The sequence below is a fragment of the Hypanus sabinus genome, chromosome 19 (genome assembly GCF_030144855.1).
Source record: "Hypanus sabinus isolate sHypSab1 chromosome 19, sHypSab1.hap1, whole genome shotgun sequence".
Taxonomy (NCBI): Eukaryota; Metazoa; Chordata; class Chondrichthyes; order Myliobatiformes; family Dasyatidae; genus Hypanus; species Hypanus sabinus.
Genome location: NC_082724.1, coordinates 10268558 through 10296466, shown reverse-complemented (window position 1 = coordinate 10296466; position 27909 = coordinate 10268558). Strand labels below are relative to the sequence as shown.

At 41.8% G+C, this 27909-nt stretch overlaps 1 protein-coding gene across 1 annotated transcript in view; it reads right to left on the bottom strand.

Moving 5' to 3' along the window:
- Window positions 1-9440: 9440 nt before the first annotated feature.
- Window positions 9441-27909, bottom strand: part of arih2 (ariadne homolog 2 (Drosophila)) — a 79958-nt gene continuing 61489 nt past the window's right edge. The window contains exons 9-15 of the mRNA XM_059943987.1: window positions 26005-26055; window positions 25889-25910; window positions 22180-22331; window positions 16849-16992; window positions 13333-13401; window positions 12240-12323; window positions 9441-11386 (exon numbers count right to left, since the gene is read on the bottom strand). Coding sequence (XP_059799970.1) covers window positions 11309-11386; window positions 12240-12323; window positions 13333-13401; window positions 16849-16992; window positions 22180-22331; window positions 25889-25910; window positions 26005-26055 — 600 coding nt within the window. The 3' untranslated portion in view covers window positions 9441-11308. The remainder of the gene's footprint in view (window positions 11387-12239; window positions 12324-13332; window positions 13402-16848; window positions 16993-22179; window positions 22332-25888; window positions 25911-26004; window positions 26056-27909) is intronic.

The following is a 27909-nucleotide window of genomic DNA, read 5'->3' as shown; positions in this document are numbered from 1 at the left end:
TTTAAAGATGTCACATACACATATTCATACGGGTAAGGGTTGGAATTACAGCAATGTAACTCAGTAAAGAACTCGGTGATATCTGTAATGTTTGTGATGAAATTTATAAAGTTCAAGTTTAATTTTCATCCAACCATATACATGAATATAGTCAAATTAAACAGCATTCCTCTGGGGCCAGGGTGTAGAACATAGCACATACAGTCACACAGTGCAAATACAGTATGGTGCAAAAGTCTTAGGTATATATATATAACTACGGTGCCCAAGACTTTTGCATAGTACAGTATTATTCAATGTGGAGTGCAGAGCAAGTTTGTAAATCTGACTGGAGCAAAGGATACTGGGAATGACGAGGGTGGAGTGCCGCAGGAGGGATGTGGGATAGGTGGCAGAGGAGTTCCAGGGGCGGGGTGGTGTGCATGCAGACACACCCATCTCTGAGACATTAGGCAAGGTCATTTGATTCCGAACTATTGGTTTACTGATCATGACAGAATGCCTCTCTGGTGCCTCCTGCTCCCTCCCCTCTCTTCCCAACTATGATTCCCCTCACCCTGCCTCCTTCCAACTCTCAGTCCACAATAGAGACTCATCTCAGAATCAGGTTTAGCATCACTCACATGTCATGAAATTGGTTTGTGCAGCACCAGTACAGTGTGATACATAAAATTACTGCAGTGCCATGCAAAGGTCTTAAGGCACCCTATCTATATATATTTGTGCATAAGACTTATGCACGGTATTGTAGTTATGATCTAGTACATACAGTCACAGGATAATATTAGCACATGTCCCTGAGTGGCATGGCCTGAAGATTGATGGGCATGGGGATATTGTCCTTGGGCCACATTTCTACAAGAACAAGTACGTAGCAGTTTCTCATCTCATGCTGGGTCAGCCACAGATGAAGACAATCCAGCTTGCCCAGGGAATGACACTGGAAAGTAGCACTGACGGTGGAGCCAGCCTGAGGGACCATCCCTCAATCCAGCAATGGATTCCAGTGTGCCCACCATGCAATGCCTCTGCTTCCTCCTGCACCACCTCCTCTCCTGGCTGGCTGCAACAGGCGATGCCACAACATGCAACAGCGAAGACCACACAGCTGTTGGTCCTGCCAATAAACTAATGAACGGGAATTGTAGTATTTGGTATTACCAATGTCCATAAGGTCTTGCAATCACAAGAAAGACATTTTTCATAGATGCTACCTCACCCGCTGAGTTCCTCCAGCACTGTGTGTGTGTGTGTGTGTGTGTGTGTGTGTGTGTGTGTGTGTGTGTGTGTGTGTGTGTGTGTGTGTGTGTGTGTGTGTGTGTGTGTTACTCTGGATTTCCAGCATCTTCACCCTTAGGCAGCTCCATCAAAGGGTACAAGCCTCCACACCAACAAGTATATTTGCAAGAAGCAGTACCTCAAGAAGAACATTAACCATCTGGGACATGACCTCTTCTCATTACCACCATCAGGGAGGAGGTGCAAGAGCCCAAAGACCCACACTCAATAATTCAGAAATTGCTTCTTCCCCTCAGCCATCAGATTTCAGAACAGTCCATGAACACTATCTCATTATTCCTATTTTGCACTCATGATTTGCTGATTATAATTTTTATGTCTTCCACAAAATGACAAACCTTGAGTCATATGTCATTGTATAATAAACCTGATCTATGTACAGAAGGATCTTGGGGTAGAAGTCCACACCTTCCTGAAAATGACAAGGCAAATGGATAGGATGCTAAAGACAAGTCATTGGTCATTGGTCAGGGCATCAAGGATAAAGGTCAGATGATCATATTGCAGCTGCAGAAAACTTTGGGTGGACCATATTTGGAGTATTTTATGTATTTCTGGTAGCCCCCATTAGAGGAAGGCTGTCGAGATTTTGGAAAAGGTGCAGAAGATACTCACCAGGACATTGCCTGGATTGGAGAGTATTAGCTACAAGGAGCCGGACAATTTATTTTTATTATTATTTAGATATAACAGCATGAAGCACGCCCTTCTGGCCCACTGTGTTGCGTCACTCAGCAACCTACTGCTTTAATCCTAGCCTAATCACAGGACAATTTACAATGACCAATTAACCTACTAACCCGTACGTCTTTTGACTGTGGGAGGAAACCGGAGCACCCGGAGGAAACCCACATGGTCACAGGGAGAGTGTACAAACTTGCTTACTGAGGACATCATAATTGAATTCTGAACTCTGACTCCACAAGCTGTAATGATGCCACGCTTCCTTGGTGTTCCATAAATTGGCTATCTTGGATTGTGTCCTCTGGAGCTGCAGAGGCTGAGGGAAGGCCTGGCAGAAGTACATCAAATTATTAGTCATAATCTGTGCTGTTCTAAGTTCTAGATAAAAACTGAGCAGCAACCACATAAAAGTAACGAAGAATAGACGGTATGAGCGGCAGAAATGGGCCATTCAAACCAACATGTGTGGCAGTATTGTGATCCATTGAAACCCATCTCCCACCCACCCTCTGTAAGCATTAGTTTTGTCTGGCCTCTCTGACGCTATTGACCTCAACCATCCTCTGACGTGGTCCATAAAGGGCCATAAAATATTAGCCCTTCCAATCCTTTACCTTTCCACCCACTTGGCTTCACCCATCACCTTCTAGCTATCCTCCTTCCTTCCCGGCCCACCCCACCCCTCGCCACCTTTTTATTCTGGCGTTTTCTCCCGTCCTTTCTAGTCCAGAGGAGGGTCTCGGCCCAAAACGTCAACTGTTTATTCATTTCCATAGATGCTGTATGACCTGCTAAGTTACATAAAGCATTTTGAGTTTTGTTTGAATTTCCAGCAAATGCAGAATTTATTGTGTTTGAGGTCAGATCCATTTTCTATCTGTGACCTGGTTCAAAGAAAAAGCTATCCTTCTGAATTGTCAGATTGTTTTCAGCCTTTGTCAGTGGACAGTCTTACTCTTCACTACCGCCACTGTTCCGGCTCTTCAACTTAAATTTGTCGCCGTCGTCGCCGTGGCTATCCCGCGAGGCCGAGGATGTTGATCTACCACAGAGCGAAGACGCCTGCGCGTGTGTTTGTTTAACGTATACTTGATGTTGCACTCCAAGAAGCACACGATACTTCACAAATCCACCAACTGATTCCAATGGCATGGAAACCACGATGATTGGAGCTGATGGATTTGTTGCAGCCTTCATAGCCGTTGAGTTCGAAGTAACTTCGTCCGCCTGTTCCACCGCTGAGGTCTTGGTTCTTTGTCAGGGACCTCACCCTCGACCCGAGCATAGCTCCAGACAGCATCGCTCTCGGGATCTCAGGACCACACGAGCTTCTCCATCACGACAGGGTGACAATCCACGGAGATTGTACCGGACCATTACAAGGCACTTCACAAACCTGGTATCACATTAACTTCGATGAAGTTAAAATCATGACTGATGGGTCGAGTAACTAAAAGTCTTCCCACCAAATTTAACTCTGAAAAGGGATCAATGCATACAAAATGCCGAAGGAACTCGGCAAGTCGGGCAGCATCCAGAGAGGAATAAACTGTTAACGTTTTGGGCCAAGACGCTGCACCAGGATTTATGATAAAGGGTCTCAAACCGATTTGCCAGCTGTTTATTGCCCACCACAGCTGGTGCCTAACCTGCCGAGTTCTTCCAGCATTTTGTGTCTGTTGCTTCTAGCTTTACAGTATCCACAGAATCTCTTGAGCTCTTAGTAAAAGAGGGCACTTTTAAAAATAATTTTAATGAGAAATAAGTCATTCTGGTTAACCCTACTTCTTGGTGCCGTTAGGACTTCATCCAAATAGCCTTGATTTATTATGAATGAAATCAAGATTTCACAATCAGGGTCAATTGATGCTTAAGGGATTTAAAATATTTCAGGTTCATTGGGGAAGAGCACAACAGCACCACTTGTTGTTCAGTGATGGAACTTAAAATCTACAGAACCAGCTCCAGACATTGCACCGCAGGAGCTGCAGATCAGGAAGGTCGTGAGTAAACAGCGATCTTACCGACCAGCAAAAAAGGATCAAAGGAATGTGTGGCCTAATCACACTTCTGCAACTTGATATCAGGACAACGTGCAGGCAGAGCATCTCGCAACGCCTGGCAAAGACCATCTCTAAAAAATAATCTAACCACGATTATCAATTGTATTAACCTTATCAAACTACGCTATCCAAACAATGGCTGGAGCACAAAAGGATAAGCATCTGACTACACGAGAAGCTGGATATTTCATGGCAAGTGTTCCAACCTGCACTTAGTGCCTCTGTATAATAACTGTAAGCCACAAATTAAGCAGATGATTGAATAATTTCCTACTCTGAAAATGTTAATTCTAATTCCTGGAAAGAGAGGGCTGTCCTTCACAAATGGCAAAATAAATTACTTTTTCGAACACGAGAGATTCTGCAGATGTTGGAAATCCAGAGCAACAGATACAAAATACTGGAGGAACTCGGCAGGTCAGGCAGCAACTAAGGAAATGAATGAACAGTTGACGTATTGGTCAAGACCGCTCTTTAGGGCTCTTACCTTTTGGAATCTAGAATATGAAATGATCTTCCTGCTGCTGCTGTGTTACACTCTACTACAAAGGAAGTATATTTAATGATAAGCTGTCAGTCATAGAACACTGCAGCACTGAAACAAACCCTTCGGCCTATCTAGTCCATGCCAAACTATTATTCTGCCCAGTTGCATCGACCTGCACCGGACCATAGTCCACCACACCCCTCCCATCCATATACTTATCCAAACTTCTCTTAAATATTGCAATCCACCACTTCCACAGGCAGCTTGCCTCACCCTCTGGGTGAAGAAGTTACGGCTTAAATATTTCAACTTTAACCCTTAACCGACTGCAAAACTCCCATTTCTACTCTCACTTTAGATAGGCATATGAATGCATGAAAAAATGGAGGATTACTAGCTATGTAGGAGGGAAGGGTTAAATCAATCATGGACTGGGTTTATATTGGTCAGCACATCCTGGGCTGAAGGTCCTGTGCTATGTTGTCCTGCTTTACATCATATGAAAGTATTACACATCCTCGACCAACCTTCAAAACTCTACTTTCAAATCTTTAATTTGAAACCGCTTTAATATCTGATCCAAAAGACAAAACCTTTACCAGTTGCACAAGCCTAAACTAGAGAGGAGGTTACAACTGGAGGAATTGTTTAAGAAGGGAAGATCACAAAGACTGGGACTGTTTTCCCATGGTGAATGGGTCTGAGGGGTGACTTACACCAGTTTATAAAATCTCAAGAGGCCTGGTTAAAGTGAATGACTTATTATTTTCCCCCAGGGTAGGAAAGTCAAAAATTAAAGGGATTAGGTTTAAGGTGAGAGGGGAAAGATTCAAAGGGACCCAAAGGACAAGATTTCCCATGGATAAGGCAGTGAGTACAAGGAATGAACTGCACGAGGAAGCGGTAGAGCCGGTAAAACTACAATGTTCAGAAAACATCGGCACAGGTTCATAGGCAGAAGAGGTTTAGACAGGCATGGGCCAAATGTATGCAAACGACATGACCTCAGGGAGGCATCCTGGTGAGAAGGAAGAGTTGAGCTGAAGGGCATATAATCAGCCTGGAGTTTGTGCTCATGGTATGGAACATAAACGCCAAACCACACAGAAATATACTGTACACTGCACATCTGAATCATGGATGGTTCCTCTTTATCTAAATGATATATGTCCCTTCAACCATCATATTGTAATGGAAATCCATCCAGAGTACTAAAATGCCTCTTAAATTCATCACCACTGCCCCAACATAAATTAACCTATTTTTCCTCGAAAGTGTCTCTATCTCCTTAGTTTTATTAAATTCCCCAGAAAGTATCTAAGTGATTACAGCAAGTTTATGCCCACAATAATTAAAATGACACTTCACACAGTTGTAAAATGCATCAGATGTGCCTGTGATGTTACTCCAAGCTCATCATTGTACTTCTGCATACATGTACTTGTGCTTGTGACAATAAGCTCAACTTTGAAGACACTGAAGAGCTGGTCAAAAATGTACTGCACTTAAGAGTGCCAAGTTTTTGTTAACTCGCTCTTGTCTTTCAGGATAGAACTTGTAAACCATCTTACATCCTTCATAAGTCTAATATTCTTGAACAATCTGTGCTCGTCTAATTCTGTCTCATTGCTCATCCATTACTTCACCATTGGTATCTTCAGGCTTTAAGCTCCAGAACCTGCAGCAAAAGCATCACTAGCTATAGCTCTCTCAGATGCTTGTTAAAATCTGCCTCTTGTACTTTTACAGTAATATTCCAATTGCTTTTGTTTAAATGAAGGTCCTGTTAGTTAATTTGAAATATGTTGTTATTTAAATGCATATGTTGAAAGTCAGCTCTCTAACATATATGTAGTACACTGGGATTTTGAAACTGGCCAGTTAATAACTTTAATTCTGGCAAAACGTAATGAATGGGTGCAAGAGATTTTCATATAATGTCCACTTGAACAATGAAGTTCAATCCTGATCTCAGATGTCTATACCGGAGAAATGCCTTCCAGACGGCAGCAGAATTGAACCCGAGTCACTCGCACTGTAACAGTGTTATGCTAACCATTATGGTACTGTCACCCTTTATCCCAATTTATTTTGGAAAATTTATAAAACTATTTCCACTTTTATCCTCAATGGTATAACTGTTAATGCAAAGGAGTTTTGAGTATTTCAAGCTGTAAAGGCATTAATAATGATATAGAAGAGGGCTATATTTGTCTAGAATAAGGAACTTGGCTTACAAGAAATTAGGAAAGTTCTTGTTTGGAACAGAAACGACCATGAATGTATTTGCATTCGGTGTAGACATTCTCCAAAACACACGCAGGTAGGTTAATTGGCCACATTAAATGTAAATGAGTGGAAGAATCTAGAGGGATGGGGGAGTGGAGAATAAAACAGGATTGATGTAGGACTAGCCAGCGCCTTTTTCCCAGGAAAGAAGTCTAATACAAGATTGTATAATTTTAAAATGATTAAAGCACAATGGGGGATGTCAGAAAAGGTGTTTTTTTTTTTACTTACACAGAGTGGTGGGTATGTGGAACATGGTGCCAAAGTGGGTGGTAGACCCTGCTCATGAATTGTTTGCCCCACTTCCGGAGAGGAGGCAACAAAGCACCTACACCAGGACCACCAGACTCAAAAGCTACTTTCCCCAAGCAGCAAGGCTGATCAATACCTCCACCCAATAACCTACCCCTCCGCCACTACGTTATCATTTCCCATCAGTCACCTTATACTTCTGTGCTTAGCACCATTTCATGGACGCTGATCAATCTATGTATACAAGCTATCTTAGATACCGATCACAGACCAGACAGGTACACATAGATGACCTGCTGAGTTTCTCCAGGAGGGTGGGTACAGATGGTGTGCATTTTCATGCAATTAATTGTCCATGGATGATCCTCTGAAAGTAGCTCCAATAATAATCAACATTATATTCCCCAACAGCAACACTGTAACCCTGAACTTACCTGATAGATTATCAAAGATCAGATGTGGTCACACAAAATATTTTGTGGACGCTAACAATAGTTGAAAGGTGAAATGGATCAGCTCGTGCTACATCCCTGTGACCACTCCAATGACTTCTTGACCAACAGACTTGGTGACAAGTCAAGCTCTTAAAGAAATGTCACCATTAAAATATGGTTTTAATAAGATTCTAGAAAACCATTTCTACAGCAAACCTTTTGCATCAAACCATTAATTCTGAAGCCCATGTCACCCTGATCAATGCCAAACTCCCTAAATCTCATTTCACTCTGTAACACTGTTGAAATTTGATCTAAATAATACTCTCCTTCCTCTCAGCTGCATTACTAGATTACTTGGAAGTGACTAATCTGTATTTGTTGGAAATAACAGAGGTTGCATGTACTCTGTTCATAGAGGCACACACAAGAGATGATCAGACTCAGTGGATCTTTAGGAGCAGTGAGATACTTGCTCCATCATCAAATCATCTCAACAGGCGAAGACAGCTGTCCATTGTTCCTGACACTCATTCTTGAAATTTCCAGATACAGAACTTCCACTTACAGATGAGGAAGGTATATGATTCCTACTGGTTAGCTCTGCCACAAGTATGACATCACTTTATAGGGAGAGGCAACAAAGTCCCTCCAGACTGGGCAAAAAGGGCAAGTTGCAGCGGGGACAAGAGGTGGTAGAAACACAGTTTCAACATTACTCCAAAGTCACAAATCGAGAATTCCCCAAAACCTCCAGAAATCCAACATTATTCAGAAGGATGGAAAGTAAAAAGTAACATAACTTGACCAACGGGACATGGGAAAGGACAATCTGAGTAAATTGCTAGCAGAGGCACCACAAGCTAAATGGACTTCATCTGTATTATATGCCCAGTGTATACTCATCAGATTTTGATCTTGAGTGATTGTTAACAGTAGTTCAGTAACCATGATAGTGAAAGGGTGATGACTATCTGACAGCTTCTGGAAAATTGGTAACAATTTCAGCTTGAAGTAGAGTGATGGGCATTTTGATTTTACATTGGTTATTTTTTTGGCAGTACATAGAAGAACATCACCGAACAGCGGATCACTAAATCTAATGCTTCAGACACAAAGTCAGAGGTCTCAATAACTGCTCAGATTTGCAGTAGATTAGTCAGCACTGAGAAGCCCAAACACCTTCTCTGTTGAAATGGCAACCTCTCAAAAGCCAAGAAGAGGTTACACTTCAGGAAACTGCGGCAATTCAATGATGGAGAAAATAAAACTTAAACATGCAGGAAGTGTTTCAGGGAGTCTAAGGTGGAAATACAGGAACAGGCTGTTACAGGCAGGATACAAGGATGTTGCCAGGACTTGAGGACCCGAGTCAACCTAGGGAAAGGTTAAGTAGGTTAGAACTTTATTCCCTTGAGTGTGAATGAGGGGAGATTTGATAGAGGTAAACAAAATTATGAGGGGGGTATAAAAAGGGTAAAAGCAAGCAGTCTTTATACACGGTTAGATGAGACAAGAGCTAGAAGTCATGGATTAAGGGTGAAAGGTGAAATTTTAAGGGGGTCGAGGGGGATCATCTTCACTCAGAGGATGGTGCGTCTGTGGAATGAGCTGTCAGTGGAAGAGGAGGATGCTGGTTCAATTTCAACTTCTAGAGAATTTTGGATAGGTACATGGATGAGAGGGGTATGGGGGGCTATGGTCCAGGTGCAGGTCGACGACATTAGCCAGATAAATAAGTTGGTACCGACTAAATGGGTCAAAGGGTCTTTTCTGTGCTGTAGTGTTCTATAACTCTATGACTAATACTGTGAGATGAGACATTCTGATGGCGATCAAAACTTCCAGTCCCCCAGGCAGAGATCCAATTAAAACATTTCCCCAATTCCAGCAAACAGCCCAAATTCAAAATGGAAACAGGAAGCAAAAGGGTTAAGAGTTAATCTACATTGCTGTGAGATTTATTCAACGTTATCCATGTGATTCAGCTCACATTGGGATAAGAGGGCAGCAGCTACAAGGTAATAATTCAATCAAGTGGTTTCAGTAACACTGCAAACCTTGAGCATGCATAGTAACAAGCTCAAAATTAAATTAGTTGTTGAAATCTTCCAACTAGTTATGCTGCAGAATAGAAAAAAAAAACACATTTTTATTGCTTGCAAAGAGTTCCTTGCCATTGGAGAAAACCAGAAACTGGATCTCAAGGGACAGAAATTTCAAAACTCTGGCTTGAGAGGAAGAAAAATTAAATCAAACAGAGTGGTTGACATTGCCGCCACATCCTGCATCAGCTGATCTGCAGTTGTGGTGACGCATGCCAGTGAGACAGGTGGCTAGATCACTGATACCAGGTGTCATCTAAATTCAGAGCACGGCGGCCACTGGTCAGCAGAAGACAAACAGTCAAAAAGAATCAAATTCACCCAGAGCTCAGCACGCGCTGCCCTCAGGAAGGTGGCACTTGACTGAGAAAAGGGTCGGCAAGGTTTCAGACAATGGCAAGCCTGTAGAATTAAATAGTCTTTTATACCAGTAACAAGGATACAGTGGTTCTATTGCTGCACAAAGCACAAATAGTTGAAAACATTACAGCAGTTACACAACCTCTCAGCTGCATCGTCAGAGGGGCGGGGAGAGAAAAAAGATTCACGTCATAAATAGTTCCCCTATTCACCAATGCTAAGCAAAACAAAAATTAATTTTTCACTCTTCTTACTATTATGGATCAGAATGCTGAATGCACTCGAGGTAGTGTGACAAATATGAAATGTATAAAAACATACTTATTATATATCCTGGTAACCCACATACACAACCAGGACCCCATTTTACCAAGAGTAAGTACATCACTAAACTGTTACAAGAAGTGTGTCTAGGGAAAAAAGCTCAAAACACTTTTTTTTTCTCTTTTTAAAAAAAGGGTATAAACTATTTTAAAAATTGTTGATGCTGATCCGGTAACAAGGTTGTAACAAACTGCTGTGCATGGTAAGGTGTGGGGTGGGGAGCAAGTTGGGTAGTTCATGAAGTTCATGAATATTCATGAGCATCATTACCAGTATAAGTCATCAGCTGTTCTGCTCAAAATAGAGATAATAACAGCAAACTTATTGAATTGTCACGTTCCCTTTCCACCTTGGGGAGAATGCGGGGCATATTTTTTACTGTGCTCTCCAGCAGGTATTAGGAAGTTCACTACATGTCACAAAGACAGGCCACTTCCTGCATCTACATATAAATTAATGTTGACATTAATCCCCCTCAAATCAAACAGAAAGAAGATTGTTCCCAGCCAAAGCAGGCAACTAACAGTAAAGCAAGATACCAGAAAACCAAATATTTCCCAAACAACTCCTCTTTAAGCAGTTTTCAATTCCCAGCCGTCGCTTAAGCAGCGTGCGTTGGTGCCAGTGTGCACGATATAATTAGGTTGTGCCACAGATGTCCCAAATATTCTTGTTCTAGTGAAAACTTACATTAAAAGTCTGTGGGGTGTTGTGGCTTCTGCAATCTTTCCAGTCTCTGTGAAAGTGTTTGTAAAAGCCAAGACTTCTTAAAATGTTAACACATTCTTCTTTTTAAAAAAAAGAAATACATCTTTTTTCCCTCTAAAAAAAAGTCTAACACTATTATAACTCATGAATGGAAACACCCATGAGTGTTTCTGACTATTCCAACAAACAAAAGAAAACCAAAGGATGTCAGATGATAAAAGAAACAAGGAACTAAAGCCAGTATTTCTTCATCTTCCCCAGCCAAGGTCTCATTCGAAGTGTCACCATGTCCAAAGGACTCTTTTAGTCTGAGGTGTCATGAAAATCTTTAAGCAGCGTCCTACGCCTCTGTTCTGCTATATGCATTTGATTCTCTAGATCCTGAAATACAAATGAGATTAATCTTAATATATGCTCCTACACCTCGTAGATAAATGATATCGAAACAAAGTTCACACAGAATCTTTCTTTAGAAAAAATAGGAAATATATCTGTAACTTATACTGAAGTACAGTGAGCTTTAGCACCAGCTAAAGAGCCCACTGAGAGCCATTTCCATGGCGAATAGAAGGCATGAACAAGTGTGATTTAACTGTATGTATTCGTTTTGACTTTACTGCAAATTTTCTTATCACTGCAAATTCAAACTACAAGATTAAGTAGCTAAAATCTGCACACATGTAAAATGTAGTTTACAGGTAACTAAGTAAACAGATAAAGTTAATTAACTCAAGTTACTAACAACTTTCGGTGCTTGTGGTTATACACTTAGTGGCCACTTTATTACGTACACCTGCTCATTAATGCAAATATCGAATCAGCCAATCATGCAGCAGCAACTCAATGCATAAAAGCAAGCAGACATGATCAAGAGGTTCAGTTGTTGTTCAGACCAAACTTCAGAATGGGGAAGAAATATGATCTAATTAACTTTGGCAGTGGAAAAGTGCTGATCTCCTGGGATTTTCACGCACAACAGTTTACAGAGAATGGTACAAAATACATCCGGTGAGCAGCAGTTCTGTGAGTGAAAACACTTTGTTAATGACAGAGGTCACAGGAGAATGGCTAGACTGGTTCAAGCTGACAAGAAGACAATGGCAACTCAAATGACCACACATTACAATAGTGGTGTGCAAAACTGCATCTCTGAATGCGTTGCCAATGACACTTGTGAATGCATAATGATGTGGGTAGGGGTAAAAACAGCAATCCATCCCAATACACTGCTTACCCCTCGGTCATAACTGTCTGCTCGCTCCACCTTCCATGACAGATTCTCAATCTCTGCCTCCAGCTGTGCTTGCTGGTATTCAAACTGGAAGAGATAATTTTCAAGTCAGTAAAACTGTGAGACCAGTGTTGTTCTGACCTGCAGAGAATCAATAATTTACTGCACAGGAGATGGTTTGGCCTTGGCAGCTATGCAAGAACCTGTCGAATGTTCTTTTATAATTAAAACAGAGGCAGCAACCTGCTCCTAAAACACTGATAAAGAAAACTTAGGAACTTTGCCAATACTTTTGGCTTTGGCACACCCATCAAGAATACTTTTCATTCTAGTCTGCAAGAGCCTTCCACCTTAATAACATTTATTACATCAACTCTTGGCCTTTTCTGCTCCAATAAAAAGAACTTTTCCAATCTCGCTTGTATACCTAGCCCCGTAAGTAAACCTCTTCAGTATCTTTATTAAGGGCTTTACAGCCTCTGATGCCCAAAATTCCTCTGCACTAACAGGTATGCCATTGAGGATAAAAGAGAATATGGTACTACAAATTTCTAAAAAGAAAACAATGGAGGGGTTGTGGATGGAGGCCAGCACAGTATCATAATGGTTAGCAAGCTGGTTCAATTCCACTGCCGCCTGTAAGGAGCTTGTATCCTCTCTCCATGCCTGTGTGTTTTTCTCCTGGGTGCGCCAGTTTCCTCCCACATCCCAAAGACATACATGAGTAGGTTAACTAGTCACATGGGTGTAGTTGGGCAATGCAGCTCATTAGGCTGGAAGGACCTGTTACAGTGTTATATCTCTAAATAAATCAAGTCTGATGAGCACAAAGGCCTATTAGAGAGGAGGGAAAGTCAAGACCATTTCTGAATTCCACATCGTGCATATTGATCAACAGTAAAGACTTCAATTGAACACAAAAAATGGTATTAAGCCTTTAGTTTAATAGAACAATCTCTCACTTCAGAATGAATGTAGTAGGAAGTGTATCAAAAGGCAAAATGACTATACTCCACATCAAGTTTCTACATTACATTTTGGCAACTGGGGATAAAAAACTGCTCCATCAAAATCCCTATATGGCCAAAGCTCTTACCAGTTTTTTCCTGGGCCCTGACTCCATATAGTATGCGTATGGATAGGTATACTGCAAGGTGTACCGACACTTTGGAAAGAGAAAAAAATTATTAGAAACTTTTGGACAGAATTTCCAGTAACATTTTGCCAAAAACAAGCCATTCTGCCAAACCAATGTGTTTATAATCCCTTTACAGCCTACTACAGTAATTCATGAGCTGCACGGTACAGTGCACCTGTACTTGTGTTAGTGGCTGACTGAATAACCTTGCATGAAGCCATGCCTTGAAAGAATCTAACTGGCCAAATTTCATTCCCACCACAACAGTGCCAATGACGGTTAACTGCAGACAACCCAAATCTTGTGAATGTGCTTACAAAGACAAAACTGCCATGCAATCTTGAGAGGTCCCAGCAATTACACCTCTCTTCCTTAACACACTCCTGACAAATTCCAAGCCTGTTAGCAGGGATGCATACTATAAGCTGCTTTTCTATGGCATATAGCAAGTTTATCACCCTTGGAAAGGGATTTCCTTTGAGCAAAACTTTTAGCCCAGATAGATAACCCATGTTTCTTCAATCAGTTACTGAAGTCATTTGTAATGTTAATATTATCAACTATTATATTAATTGTTACAAGCTTCCCAGACCTCTCAGAGATAATCAACAGATTTTTCCTTCCACACAGAGCTAATCCACAGAATTATTTTTCAGCACTGACAGTACCGAGGTATTTAAATGAGGCAAAAAATAGAGTTGGACCCTGATCATAGAGCAGGACCAAATGCTTTCAATTAAGGTCATGGGCAATTAGAAGTAATTACTGTTGCGTAACATCCGAAAGCACAACTTGACCGACTGTTGCATTAAGTAATGACAGACTAAGCTTGAACCTTTATCTTTAAACACAATTCTTAGAATCCAAACCAGAGATGACCATTGATTGGAGTTATCCCCTTGAATTTCACTGTAATGAATACTCTGGAGATCAGAATGATTAATCATTGCCTTTTCTGGAAACAAAAACCCTGAATCCATTTAAATGGCAATCATGATTTTGTAATAGAATTAATTCTCACATTATATGGTGTAAAGCTCTTGCCCATTAAAAATTGTACAAACTCCAACCCACTGATAATGAGGCAACAAGGAATGCCTATGGGGAGTGCAAGAAAGACTCTGAACTACACAAAGATCAATTTGATAGTGCAAGTGACCTCACTGTATACTTTCTTTTTCCTGAATTGTGATGAATTCCCAGGCATAATGTGTCTTCTTTTGGAACTGTGTTGAACAATCTAATGAAAACATGGCACTCTATGGCAATCCATGCTCACCTACAAAGTTTGAGGTCATGATTACACTGTGCATTGTTGTTGGGTCACTAGCATCTTGAAAGCACCAACTTTCTCACTGAATAGCATATAAGAAACTTAACAGTGCATCCACCTGGGATCACAACTTAAGACAATAGTGGTGTGTGCAGCTGGTCATCAGCCTTGGCAGTGTACTGTCAGGTTACTACTTAAATTTAATAAAATATCCACAAGGAAAATTGCAGCAGCATAACCAAACAGAATTTCAAAATAAGCAACAGAGGCTTTTGGACAAGTGACAAAAGCTTGACAGGAGTTAAGATTCTGAGAATCTTAGAAGAGGAAGTAGCTGGAATGGATTGTGGCCACTTTTAACTCTATGATGATAAAAATCAGAAACTGTAAGAACAAAAGGACGTTAGACTCTGTAGGGAGGGCAAAAGGCAGGAAATTTAAATTTAATAACTTAAATCTGGATTAAAATAATGTAACTACGACTGTAAATTTCAATTCACTAATATCTGACACAGAAAAAGCCACTCCTACCCATTCTGGTGTACAGTGAACTCACATAACACAGGCTCTTAATGAACCAGCAAGCCACACAGGTAAGGATCAAGGATCAACTTTATTCGCCATATACATTTACATGTGTTAGGAAATTTGCAGAGGTGTATTGGTCAGGGTGTGCCTTGCAAAGAAAAACAATATTCAACATTTATAAATGAAAAAGAATTACAGTCAGAAAAAGAAATAAAGTTAGAGGTCAGACTATGAATATGGAAGAAAATGTGCATAAATAACAGCATATATTTACAATGTAAACAGTAATATAAAAGGTGCTTTAAAGTGTTTACAGTGTAAAATTAAACCGCTATCACAAAGTATATGAAAAATCACTTTGCACTGATTCTGACTGGCACACAAAACTGTACTCTCAAATATTATGACACACCAGAATTGGTGTGTTGCCCTGCAGTCTAGTTAAGCTAGACCTGAAAATGTTAATGCTTTATTCCATCATAAGACAAGCAGACTAATGATGGTACAGTGACGGGCAGTCAGTGGGGGAGAAACTCCAGGAAATAACACTAACTGGAGACCACATCAGGAGAAACATGGAATATCAAACCTGTTGATGATAACCACCTACTGTCCTTCATTACTGATAAATCTGCATTTCTCCATACTGATCAGCATTTAGAATAGAGATTAAGGCACAACAGTGTTACAGAATAAACTGTGGATGGGCAACTTCAATGTTGATTTCAAAGTGACTGTGTAACATCATGAGATAACACCATGCTCTGTGACTCTCCCCATCACCACAGTTTCAATACCAAATGTACCACAACAATTAGCTATGGTTTCTTTGAGAACACCTCCAAACTAAAAGGACAAGACCACAAGACATAGGGCCAGAATTAGCAGCCCATTGAGTCTATTCCAGCATGGCTGACTTATTATCCCTCTTAACCCATTCTCCTTCTCCTTGTAATCTATGACTTTGTTAATAATCAAGAACCAATCAACCTTCGCTTTAAATACATCCTAAGGCTTGGCCTCCACAGCCATCTGTGGTAAAGAATTTCACAGGTTCACCACCCCCTGGCTAAAGAAATTCCTTCTCATCTTCATTCAAAACAGATGTCCTTCTATTCTGAAGATGTGCCCTACAGTCCTAGTCTCCACCACTAAGAAACATCCTCTCCATGTCCACTGTATCTAGGTCTTTTAATCTTTGACAGGTTTCAATAAGATTTCCCTCATTTTTTCTAAACTCCAGGAAGTACACCCAGAGTCATCAACTACTCCTCATAAGCTAACCTTTTCATTCCCAGGACTGTTCTTGTGACCTCCTCTGGACCCTCTCCATTGCCAGCACATTTTTTTTTAAAGAGGCCCAAAGGGGTAGCAAAATTACAGTTATGCTAAGTAGCCCTCCGGATCACAACCACAAGCTAGAAATAAGTCACCTTTCATTCACTGATGTAGAGTCAAAGATCAGAACTTGCTAACAGGACAGAACAAATACATTTATCACCAGATGACAGCAGTTCACCAGTACATTACCAAATCATAGTTCAGTAGGGCAATTGATGCAGCTCTATCAGCAGTGCCCACATCCCATGGATAAAAGAAACAAAGTATTATCTAGCTTTTTCATGTTCAGTTTGTACTCTTTCAATTTCATAATTATTGAACAAGTAACTTACCTTGGCAAGCAGCTTTGCAGCATTTTGTAAATACTGCCAATCAATCCACGTTCCCAAATTATTCATAACACGTTCCTGGATTTTTTCTTGAATCCGCTGGTATGTCTGTGCTTCCAGCTGCAGGCTTTTATTGTGGTTTTCCCACTGAAGAAATAGGAAACCAAAGGTAAACCTCTTCATCACCTTTGAAAACCACATTTGATCCAGGACACTTATTGGAGTAAGTGGAATCCCACCATAACAGTCAAACAATCAAAGAATACCCTTAAACCAGAGGACAGTAGCACTTCCTTTCTTATATAAGGGGCCCCAAGCTGCTCACAATACTCAAGTGAAATCAGATCAATGCCTTGTAAGGCCTCAGCAATACAACCTTGTTTTTATATTCCACTCCACACGAATCCTGCAAGAGAACTCCCAAGTCCCTTTGCACCTCTGATTTCTAAATTTTCTCCCTGTTCAGAAAATAGTCCGCACTTTTATTGCTTCTACCAACATACATGGCCATACATTTCCCAACACTGTAGTCCATCAGGACTACAGGAGAGGGCAGTGTCGGTGCAGGCAGCGGAGCGGGAGTAAGGAGTGCTCGAGGTCGACAGACAACTGGAGATCGGAGGATCAGCCGTTGTAGGTAGGCCGAGACCCTCAGACCTCCCTGGACAGTACCTGAGGAAGAAGGTAAAACTGCGCAGGTGCGGGTGACGTCAGCGGCGAGCGTGGGGTTTAAAAAGAGGCTCACTTTCAGGAGCGGGCAGTGGAGTGGGTGGGAGCAGAGTGCTAGGCTTCGGCGCAAAAGGACTTCGGTGAGCCTGAGTACGTGCTTGCTGAGGTAAAAAAGGTAAGGTCAGTAGGTTCTTTTTTCATTTATTCTGACTAATCTGGGATCAGGTAATGGGGGAGACAGTGGTGTGCTCCATATGCAGTTATGTGGGAGGTCAGGGTCAACACAGTTGTCCCTGATGACCACACCTGCAAAAGGTGCATCCAGCTGCAGCTCCTATCAGACCGTTAGGGAATTGGAGCAGGAGCTGGATGAACTACGGATCATTCGGGAGGCAGAGGCAGAGATAGATAAGAGTTATCGGGAGGTAGTCACACTGAAAAGTCAGGAGGTAGGCAAATGGGTGACAGTCAAGAGAGGCAGGGGGTGCAGACAGAGAGAGCAGAGCACCCCTGTGGCTGTTCCCATCAACAATAAGTATACCGTTTTGGATACTGTTGGTGGGGATGACCTACCAGGAACAAGTTGCAGTGGTCCTGTCTCTGGCACTGAGGTTGGTCCCTCGACTAGGAAGGGGAGGAGGGAAGAGAAGAGAGCGGTAGTGATAGGGGATTCTATAGTCAGGGGGGCGGATAGGAGATTTTGTGGGTAAGGTCGGGAGTCTCGGATGGTATTTTGCTTCCCTGGTGGCGGGGTCCAAGACATCTCAGATCGGGTGCAGGTTATTCTCGAGAGGGAGGGCGAGAATCCAGATGTTGTGGTCCATGTAGGGACCAACGACGTGGGTAGGATGAGTGAGGGGTCCTGCGTAGGGAGTTCAGGGAGTTAGGTGCGAAGCTGAAGAGCAGGACCTCCAGGATAACAATCTCAGGATTGCTACCTGTGCCACGTGCGAGTGAGGCAAGGAACAGGAAGATTATACAGATTAATATGTGGCTGAGAGGATGGTGCAGGAGGGAGGGCTTCAGGTTTTTAGATAATTGGGCTTTGTTCCAGGGAAGGTGGGATCTGTTCCGAAGGGACGGTTTACACCTGAATTGGAGTGGTACTAACATTCTTGCAGGGAAGTTTGCTAGTGCTTCTTGGGGGCGGGTTAAACTAAATTTGCAGGGGGCGGGGATCCAGAATGTGAGAGAGGATAGCGAGATGAAGAATAAAGGACAGGTGGGGACTACACGGTTAAGGAATATTAAGTGTGTAGTAGAGAAAGGTGAGGCGGAACAAGTGATAAGGAGGACACATGTACAGAGGGATGGTCTGACGGAACATGGAGTTAAATGTGCAGAAAGAATAAGTAAATTTAAGAAGAACAACAAAATTCTAGGGGCGTACAGCCCAATGGGAGTTCAGGGAGCTGGGTTAAGCACAATAGGCAGAGATTCAAACAGAGAGAGGAGAAATGGGCTAAAAATTCTATATCTGAATGCACGAAGTGTCAGAAATAAGGCGGATGTGTTTGAAGTTCAGGTGCGAATGGGTAACTATGATGTTGTTGGGATAACGGAGATATGGCTGCAGGGAGATCAGACCTGGGAAATGAATGTACAAGGGTATACGTGCTATCGTAGGGACAGAAATGTGGGCAGAGGGGGTGGGGTGGCCCTGTTGGTGAGGAATGAGATTCAGTCCTTTGCAAGGGGGGACATAGGATCAGGAGAAGTGGAGTCTGTGTGGATAGAATTGAGGAACAGTAAGGGCAAAAGGACCCTAATGGGTGTTGTCTATAGGCCACCAAACAGTAGCATGGATATTGGGTGCAAGTTGAATAGGGTGTTAACATTGGCATGTGGCAAAGGTAATGTCGCAGTAGTTATGGGGGATTTCAACATGCAGGTGAACTGGGAGGATCAGGTTGGTGCTGGACCCCAGGATAGGGAGTTAGTAGAGTGCCTAAGGGATGCATTCTTGGAATAGCTTGTATGAGAGCCGACCAGGGACAAGGCTACTCTGGATTTAGTGTTATGTAACGAACAGGATTTGATAAGCGATTTTGAAGTAAAGGAGCCATTAGGAGGTAGTGATCATAATATGATAACTTTTTATCTGCAATTTGAGAAGGATAAGGGCAACTTGGAGGTGTCACTGTTGCAGTTGAACAGGGGAGACTATGGAGCCATGAGGGAGGAGCTGGCCAAAGTTAACTGGACGGATATCCCAGCAGAAAAGACAGTGGAACAGCAATGGCAGGTACTCTTGGGAATAATGCACAAGGTGCAAAATCAATTCATCCCCCGGAGGAGGAAGGATTCAAAGGGGGGAAAGGGGCCACAGTGGTTGACAAAGGAAGTCAGAGATTGCATAGCATTTAAAAAAAAAAGGAAGTATGACAGAGCTAAGGTGAGTGGGAGGACAGATGATTGGGAAATTTTTAAGGAACAACAGAACTTAACTAAAAAGGTAATACGGGGAGAAAAAAATGAGGTACTAACGCAAGCTAGCCAGGAATATAAAGGAGGATAGCAAAAGCTTTTTTAGGCATGTGAAGAGAAAGAAGATAGTTAAGAACAATGTTGGGCCCTTGAAGAATGAATTGGGTGAAATTGTTATGGGAAACAGAGAAACAGCAGAAGAATTTAATAAGTACTTTAGATCTGTCTTCACTAAGGAAGACATAAGCAATCCCCCAGATGTATGGATGGGCCAAGGACATAGGGTAACAGAGGAAATGAAACAGATTGACATTAGGAAGGAAACGGTGATGAGTAGACTGATGGGACTGAAGGCTGACAAATCCCCAGGTCCAGATGGTCTGCATCCTAGGGTACTAAAGGAGGTGGCCCTGGAAATTGCAGATGCATTGGTAATCATTTTCCAATGTTCCTTAGATCCAGAATCCATTCCTGAGGATTGGAGAATGGCTAATGTTATCCCACTTTTTAAGAAAGGAGGTAGGGAGAAAACAGAGAACTATCGACTGTCAGCCTGACATCGGTGGTGGGGAAGATGCTAGAGTCCATTACTAAGGATGAAATAGTGGCATATCTAGATAGCAGTGAAAGGATTGGGCCGAGCCAGCATGGATTTACCAAGGGTAAATCATGCTTGACTAATCTACTAGAGTTTTTCGAGGATGTAACCAGGAAGTTAGACATCCAGTGGATGTAGTGTACCTCGATTTTCAGAAGGCATTTGATAAGGTCCCACATAGGAGATTGGTGGGTAAAATCAAAGCTCATGGCATTGGGGGGAAAGACATTGACATGGATAGAAAACTGGTTGGCAGATAGAAAGCAAAGGGTAGCGGTGAATGGATGTTTCTCGGAATGGCAGGTGGTGACTAGTGGGGTGCCACAGGGCTCGGTATTGGGACCACAGCTGTTTACGATTTACGTCAACGATTTAGATGAAGGCATTGAGAATAACATCAGCAAGTTTGCTGACGATACTAAGCTGGGTAGCAGTGTGACTTGTGATGAGGATGTTAGGAGAATTCAGGGTGACGTGGATAGGCTGGGTGAGAGGGCAGATACTTGGCAGATGGCATTTAATGTGAATAAGTGTGAGGTTATCCACTTTGGGAGTAAGAACAGGAAGGCAGATTATTATCTGAACGGTGTAGAGTTAGGTAAGGGAGAAATACAAAGAGATCTAGGAGTCCTTGTTCATCAGTTCACTGAAGGTGAATGAGCAAGTGCAGCAGGCAGTGAAGAAGGCTAATGGAATGTTGGCCTTTATTACAAAGGGAATTGAGTACAAGAGCAAGGAAATCCTCTTGCATTTGTACAGGGCCCTGGTGAGACCACACCTGGAGTACTGTATACAGTTTTGGTCTCCAGGGTTAAGAAAGGACATCCTGGCTGTAGAGGAAGTGCAGCGTAGATTCACAAAGTTAATTCCTGGGATGTCAGGACTGTCTTACGCAGAGAGGTTAGAGAGACTGGGCTTGTACACGCTGGAATTAAGGAGACTGAGAGGGGATCTGATTGCAACATATAAGATTATTAAGGGATTGGACGAGATAGAAGCAGGAAATATGTTCCAGATGCTGGGAGAGTCCAGTACCAGAGGGCATGGTTTGAGAATAAGGGGTAGGTCATTTAGGACAGAGTTAAGGAAAAACTTCTTCTCCCAGAGAGTTGTGGGGGTCTGGAATGCTCTGCCTCGGAAGGCAGTGGAGGCCAATTCTCTGGATGCTTTCAAGGAGGAGCTAGATAGGTATCTTATGGATAGGGGAATCAAGGGATATGGGGACAAGGCAGGAACCGGGTATTGATAGTAGATGATCAGCCATGATCTCAAAATGGTGGTGCAGGCTTGAAGGGCCGGATGGTCTACTTCTGCACCTATTGTCTATCGTCATCTGCCACTTCTTTGCCCACTCTCCTGATCTGTCTGATTCCTTCAGCAGACTCCCTGCTTCCTCAGTACTACCCATCTCTCCACCTATATTGAACAAGTAAAGAAATTGCATACTACCCCCAGAATTACAATCACAAGTTACGCCTCTTAAAATAAGAAGTGGAATGTGTCTGAATGGAAAAACATGCAAAACAGCCAACACTAAATAGAAAACATGTTGGATCAATGCATCCATTGGAGAGTGCCAGCTTTGGAAAGCAGCTGAAAAGAACAGGCAATTTTAGACATCTATTATAAACAGCCCTTACCCTTTCGAAATAGAACAAGTATTTCTTCAAGGCTTCCCTAGCCTGTGCCTGCTGGCTCTGATTCACAATGTCAGGATTCTCTTTGTACCGACTGCATTCATAATACTCGCTGCCATGGGTCTTCCAGTCTCCCAGGCACATCCAACAGAAATCTAAGAAAATAAACACAACAATGATGCTTGAGAGAGAAACATAACACAGGACTTTTGAGGGAAAACCAAGTGAATGGGATTGGCAGGATTGATTGATTTACTTGTTTGTTAATTAGTTTTTATTGTGATATGCTGCAGGGAACAGGCCTTTCCAGTCCAACAAGCCATGCTGCCCAGCAACCCACATATTTAACACTAGCCTAATCATAGGACAGTTTTACAATGACCGATTAACCTACTAACCCACGTCTTTGGATTTCTATTAGAGATTTTAGAATTCCATAAACTTGACTTGTTAAGTTTCAATAGTACCATGTCAAGATATTGTTCCCTGACTCTGTCTCCACAAAGTGTTATTCTGAAGGACACATCTAAAACCAAGCTCTTCCTGGTCCAAATCACTAAGTACACCACCTGTTAAAGGATCATGTGGAATGAAGGAGTCCAGTATTTTAACCAACTTTAGCCAGGAATATGGATACTATACTGGTGCTCATTTCCTCTGTATTATGCACGAAAGGTGAAAAAAAATCAGGTCTACAATACACAACAAATCTTCAACCAGTGAAAATATATGCGCTGTCAAATGTACCCATGCGAAGTTTGTAAGTGCACATTTGGAAAGAAAACTCTAGGTGCAAGAGATGGCAGATGCTCGAATCTGAATTATTTGAAATGTCAGTGTACATTCTTGTGCCACAGGAAACTCAGTACTGAGTTCCTCCAGCAGTTTGTTTTTTAAAATGTAAGTTACCCAGGTGTGAAACAAGATTCTGAAGCCGCACGGCCAATTCCTCCCTCTACATATTACATATCATCAACAGCAACAGGATCCACCAGTTAAGCTATGCTCTCTTCTCATTACTATCATCAGGCAGGAGCTACAGGAACCTTGCATCTCACACCGCCAGATTCAAGAATAGTTATTACCCTACAACCATCAGGCATGAAAACTTCACACACAACTCTGAACTGAGTCCACAAGCTACAGACTCATTTTAAGAAAATCTACAACTCATGTTCTTTATATTATTTCTTTTATTTCCACAATTTGCCTTCTTTTGCACACAGGTTGTCAGTCTTTGTTATGTATAATTTTTCATAAATTCTGTTGTATTTCTATATTTCCTGTAAATGTTTGCAAGAAAATGAACCTTAAGGTAGAAATATTGTGACATACTACATATGTACTTTGACAATATGTAAAGGAGGTTTTTTCTTTTTCTCATTACTGTTGTAAAGGGGGTTTCTTCTTTTTGTTAACTAGCAGGAATGCTAATTTACTGATAACGAGAATGGTATTCCTTTGTAAACCAAATGGGGATTAATGTTCTTTCTTCTGAGTCTGTAAGCTTTTGTTGACGGGCTTTTGGGCAGATCGGAGCGAGGGGGTTGAGAGAGAGGACGCAATGCTGTAAGCAGGGCGAGGATCGGATCCCAAGTGGGGGTCCGAGGCCGGGAGGTACTCCGAGGAGGGGGGATGAAGCTAGATGTGCTTGGTTGACCACTCGGAGGGTCCTGAACTGCGAGTAGAGGAGTTCGGAGGGGAGCAAATGGTGGCCAGAAGACTTCAGTAATTGAGCTCCAACGTTTAGGCACGAAGTGGTTTGGACTTTGATAAGTTTGGCGCCTTTTCTTTATTTTTCTCTTCATATATACTGTATCGTTATTAATCACTTAGTTATAGTAACCTTTATAAATTGTACTCATTTAATTGCATATGGTGTACTGTCTGTTTTTGGGCGAGGCGGGGACATCACACAGCATCCACACCAGCTGATTACCCAGTTTGGTGGGGCCGAAGGCTGCTCCCCCCCTAGACGAAACGAACTGAGCGAGCCTGAGGCGACCCAGGGGGTTACAATAAATTTACTTTGACTTTATTACAACATGAGGTACATTACAAATGCTGGAAATCTAGAGTCCTGACAAAGGATCTCAGCCCAAATCAGTGACTGACTGTTCATTTCCCTCCACAGATGCTGCCTGATCTGCTGAGTTCCTCCAGCACTTTGGAAGCGGGAACGTTGCTTAAGAATCTTAAATGCTTAAATCTTAAGAATGCAATTTGAGAGGGAGAAGCTAATGTCAAATATATCAGTATTACTGTGGAGTAAAGGGAATTATTGTGTATAGAGTTTTTTAAAAACTGCAACAGTAAAAAGGCACTGATGGGAGTTATATACTGGCCTCCAAACAGTAGCCAGGTGTGGGCTACAAATTACAATGGGAAGATAGAACATGCATGTCAAAGGGGCGATGTTATGATAGCAATGGAGGATTTCAATATGCAAATAGATTGGGAAAATCAGGTTGGTGCTGATTTTGGATCCCACGAGAGAGAATTTGCAGAATGCCTACAAGGTGCCTTTTAGAGCAGCTTGGTGTTGAACCCACTAGAAGATCAACTATTCTGGATTGCATATTGTGCAATGAACCAGATTCAAAGAGAGCTCAAGATAAAGGAATCCTTAGAAAATAGTGATCTTAATATGATAGAATTCACCCTGTGATTTGAGAGAGTGAAGCTAAAGTCAAATGTATCTGTATTACAGTGGAGTAAGGGGAATTATAGAGACAAGAGAGAGGAGCTGGACAAAGTTGATTGGAAAAGGATACTAGTAGGGATGATGGCAGAGCATCAATGGCTGGAGTTTCTGGAAACAGTTTGGAAGGTGCAAGATAGATACATCCCAAGAAGAGATATTCTAAAAGCAGGATGACAGGTCTCAGTCCGAAACATCGACTGTTTACTCTTCTCCAAAGATGCTGCCTGGCCTGCTGGGTGTTGCTTTGTATTTCCAGCATCTGCAGACTTCCTCATACCACAGAACTTAGATTGCATCATAAACACTAACATATCATCCTTTCAAATATCAAGCTCAAATACAAGAGAAAGGTGGTTAAGTCACTGCACTAGCATGGCGTGGTCTGGGAGTCAACCCGAAGTGCAATATGCTAGCTTGGAATATTAATTCAAAGTTTTGAAATTGGAGTTTGAAAGCTTGCTTCACTGACATGATCACCATTTTGTAGCAGCAAAATCCCAGCTGATTCACTAATTTCCATCAGGGAAGGAAACCTGATCTTCTTCCTAGGTCTGGGCCAGATGCAAATCTGAATCCAAACCCAACAGTAAGGTCGACTCTCAGCTGGCTTGTCAGTTCAAGGGCCACTAAGAATGCCCAATGTACATAGGCATTGGACGCTAGATGTAAATTCCAGAAACAAACAAAAAGAAAAAAATGCTGGATGAGATTCCAGAACAAGGTTATTTTTTTTTAATACAACCATAAACCATTTTACATCCACCAAATCACGGATTTTTTTCCAAAAACAATAACAATGCTCCATTGGCACTAGTCCAGAGAATTCACAACTTCCAAGTCACAATTGTACACAAAAGTACAGGTAATATGCTGTTTATTTCTCTGTGGCATACAGAGTTAATTTCATGCATAGGACTATGGCACTTTTCCTTGCAAACTACTAACAGTAAGTGTGAATTTTCCAAATATATACAATGTAAAATATTATTTGCTTTTATAATGACTCACCATGCTTGCACTTTGAACATTGCTGAAACAAAAAGAAATGAAAATTAATAAAACAGTTAATCTTACACACTAGAAAATCAATCAAGCACATTGCATGATGCATCCATCAATCTTACCATGTGATTGCACCCTCCATTTTTCTCAATGCAAATATTGCACTTAGGACACTGTAAAATATTTTAAAAGAAACAGTTAGAATCAAAAAAATAGGTTGATGCATTATAGTTTTACCAAAGCAGGACTTGGAATTATTGCAAAATTGCAGTACTTTAATGGCTTAGCAGTCCATCTTTTAATAGTGACGATTGAAATTTGACCCTAGAATACCAATGTTAAAGATCTACTCTGAAGAAATGATATATTTCAACACTGAGCTAATTAACAATACAGTGTCACTCTAATAATCCAACATGCTGAACTTTGAAATATGTGGACTACTGGATATTACTTCTATTAATATCCTAACTTACTTTGATTTTATGTTACACAATATTACATCTTTATAGAGAACCCAATTAAGTGTTAGATGGACGTAGGAACTAAGACCCTGGTGAGTTTCAGAGTGGGTGGCAAAGTCAGATTTCTGAATAGGTATCAGTGTTTAACTGTTTCTCACATATTCCAACTTACTTCAGATGCATCAATCATTAAAGGAATTCTTGCATTTAAAAACTACTGATCACATCTCTTTTAAACAGTCCCAAAACATTTCACCGTCATTGAACCACTGTTGAAGCTTAATCACTGTGATAACAGCAGCCAATTGAGTCTCCTCTGGCTGTCTTCTCAAACATGCATATTGTTTTGGATGCTAATAAGGGGTGCTGGGAAGGGGGCACGTGTGGTCTCTCAAGAAAAAAAGACAGCTCTATGGCATCATGGTGTACTGCAGGGTACAACAAAGAGAAAGCTGGCTAAAGTGATAGAGGTCTCAAGTGTTTGTAGCTGTAAGCAGTACTCTAGAATGGTGCATGGCCTCTCTGGTGTTAGGATCAATGATATCTCTCAGCAGGCACAGATCAATCTGAAAGGGAAGGGTTCTCGGCCAGAGGTCATAGTCCACATTGGCACTAACAACACAGAAAGGAAAGAGATGAGGTCCTGCAAAGAGAATTTAAGAGGCCGGAGAGACGTCACACACCCCTCATACAAACTCGTCTCCCTCCTGCCATCTGGGAAAAGGCACCGAAGCATTCGGGCTCTCACAACGACTATGTAACAGTTTCTTCCCCCAAGCTATCAGACTCCTCAATACCCAGAGACTGGACTGACACCAACTTACTGCCTCTATTGTGCATATTGTCTTGTTTATTATTTATTGTAATGCCTGCACTGTTTTGTGCACGTTATGCAGTCCTGGGTAGGTCTGCAGTCTAGTATAGTTTTTTTTCTGTGTTGTTTTTCACATAGTTCATTGTAGTTTTTGTACTGTTTCATGTAGCACCATGGTCCTGAAAAACGTCTCGCTTTTACTGTGTACTGTACCAGCAGTTATGGTCAAAATGACAATAAAAAGTGACTCGACTTGACTACCATGTGCGAATGAGGCAGGAAGTAGGAAGAAAGTATAGTTGTATGCATGGTTAAAGGCAATGGTGTAGGGTTTCAGGTACACGTATCTCTAGTCCCTCTTCTAGGGCAGGTGGGATATTAACGAGGACAAGTTGCACCCAAACTCATGGAGCATGAGTATCCTTGCAGATTTGCTGGTGCTATTCAGGGGGGCAGGGGTGGCAACCAGAGCAGCAGGTGGAGGGACTGAGGGGAAGACAGGGTTATATCAACTAAGACAGCAAGGGAAAAAAAAAGAGTAGGTGATCTTTGCTTCTTTCTTTTTGCTTCTGATTCTTGGACTAACTACACAGAGCATCTGAAAGGAATGGAGTGATGCCATTAGTGCCTTCTCCACAAAATCTTCCAAATTCACTGTAAGAATAAATAAACCAACATCAGTGGTTTCTTCTAGACTAAATTTTGAAACAAGTCCTTCTTTCATCAAGTTCTGCCTGTAATAATGAATG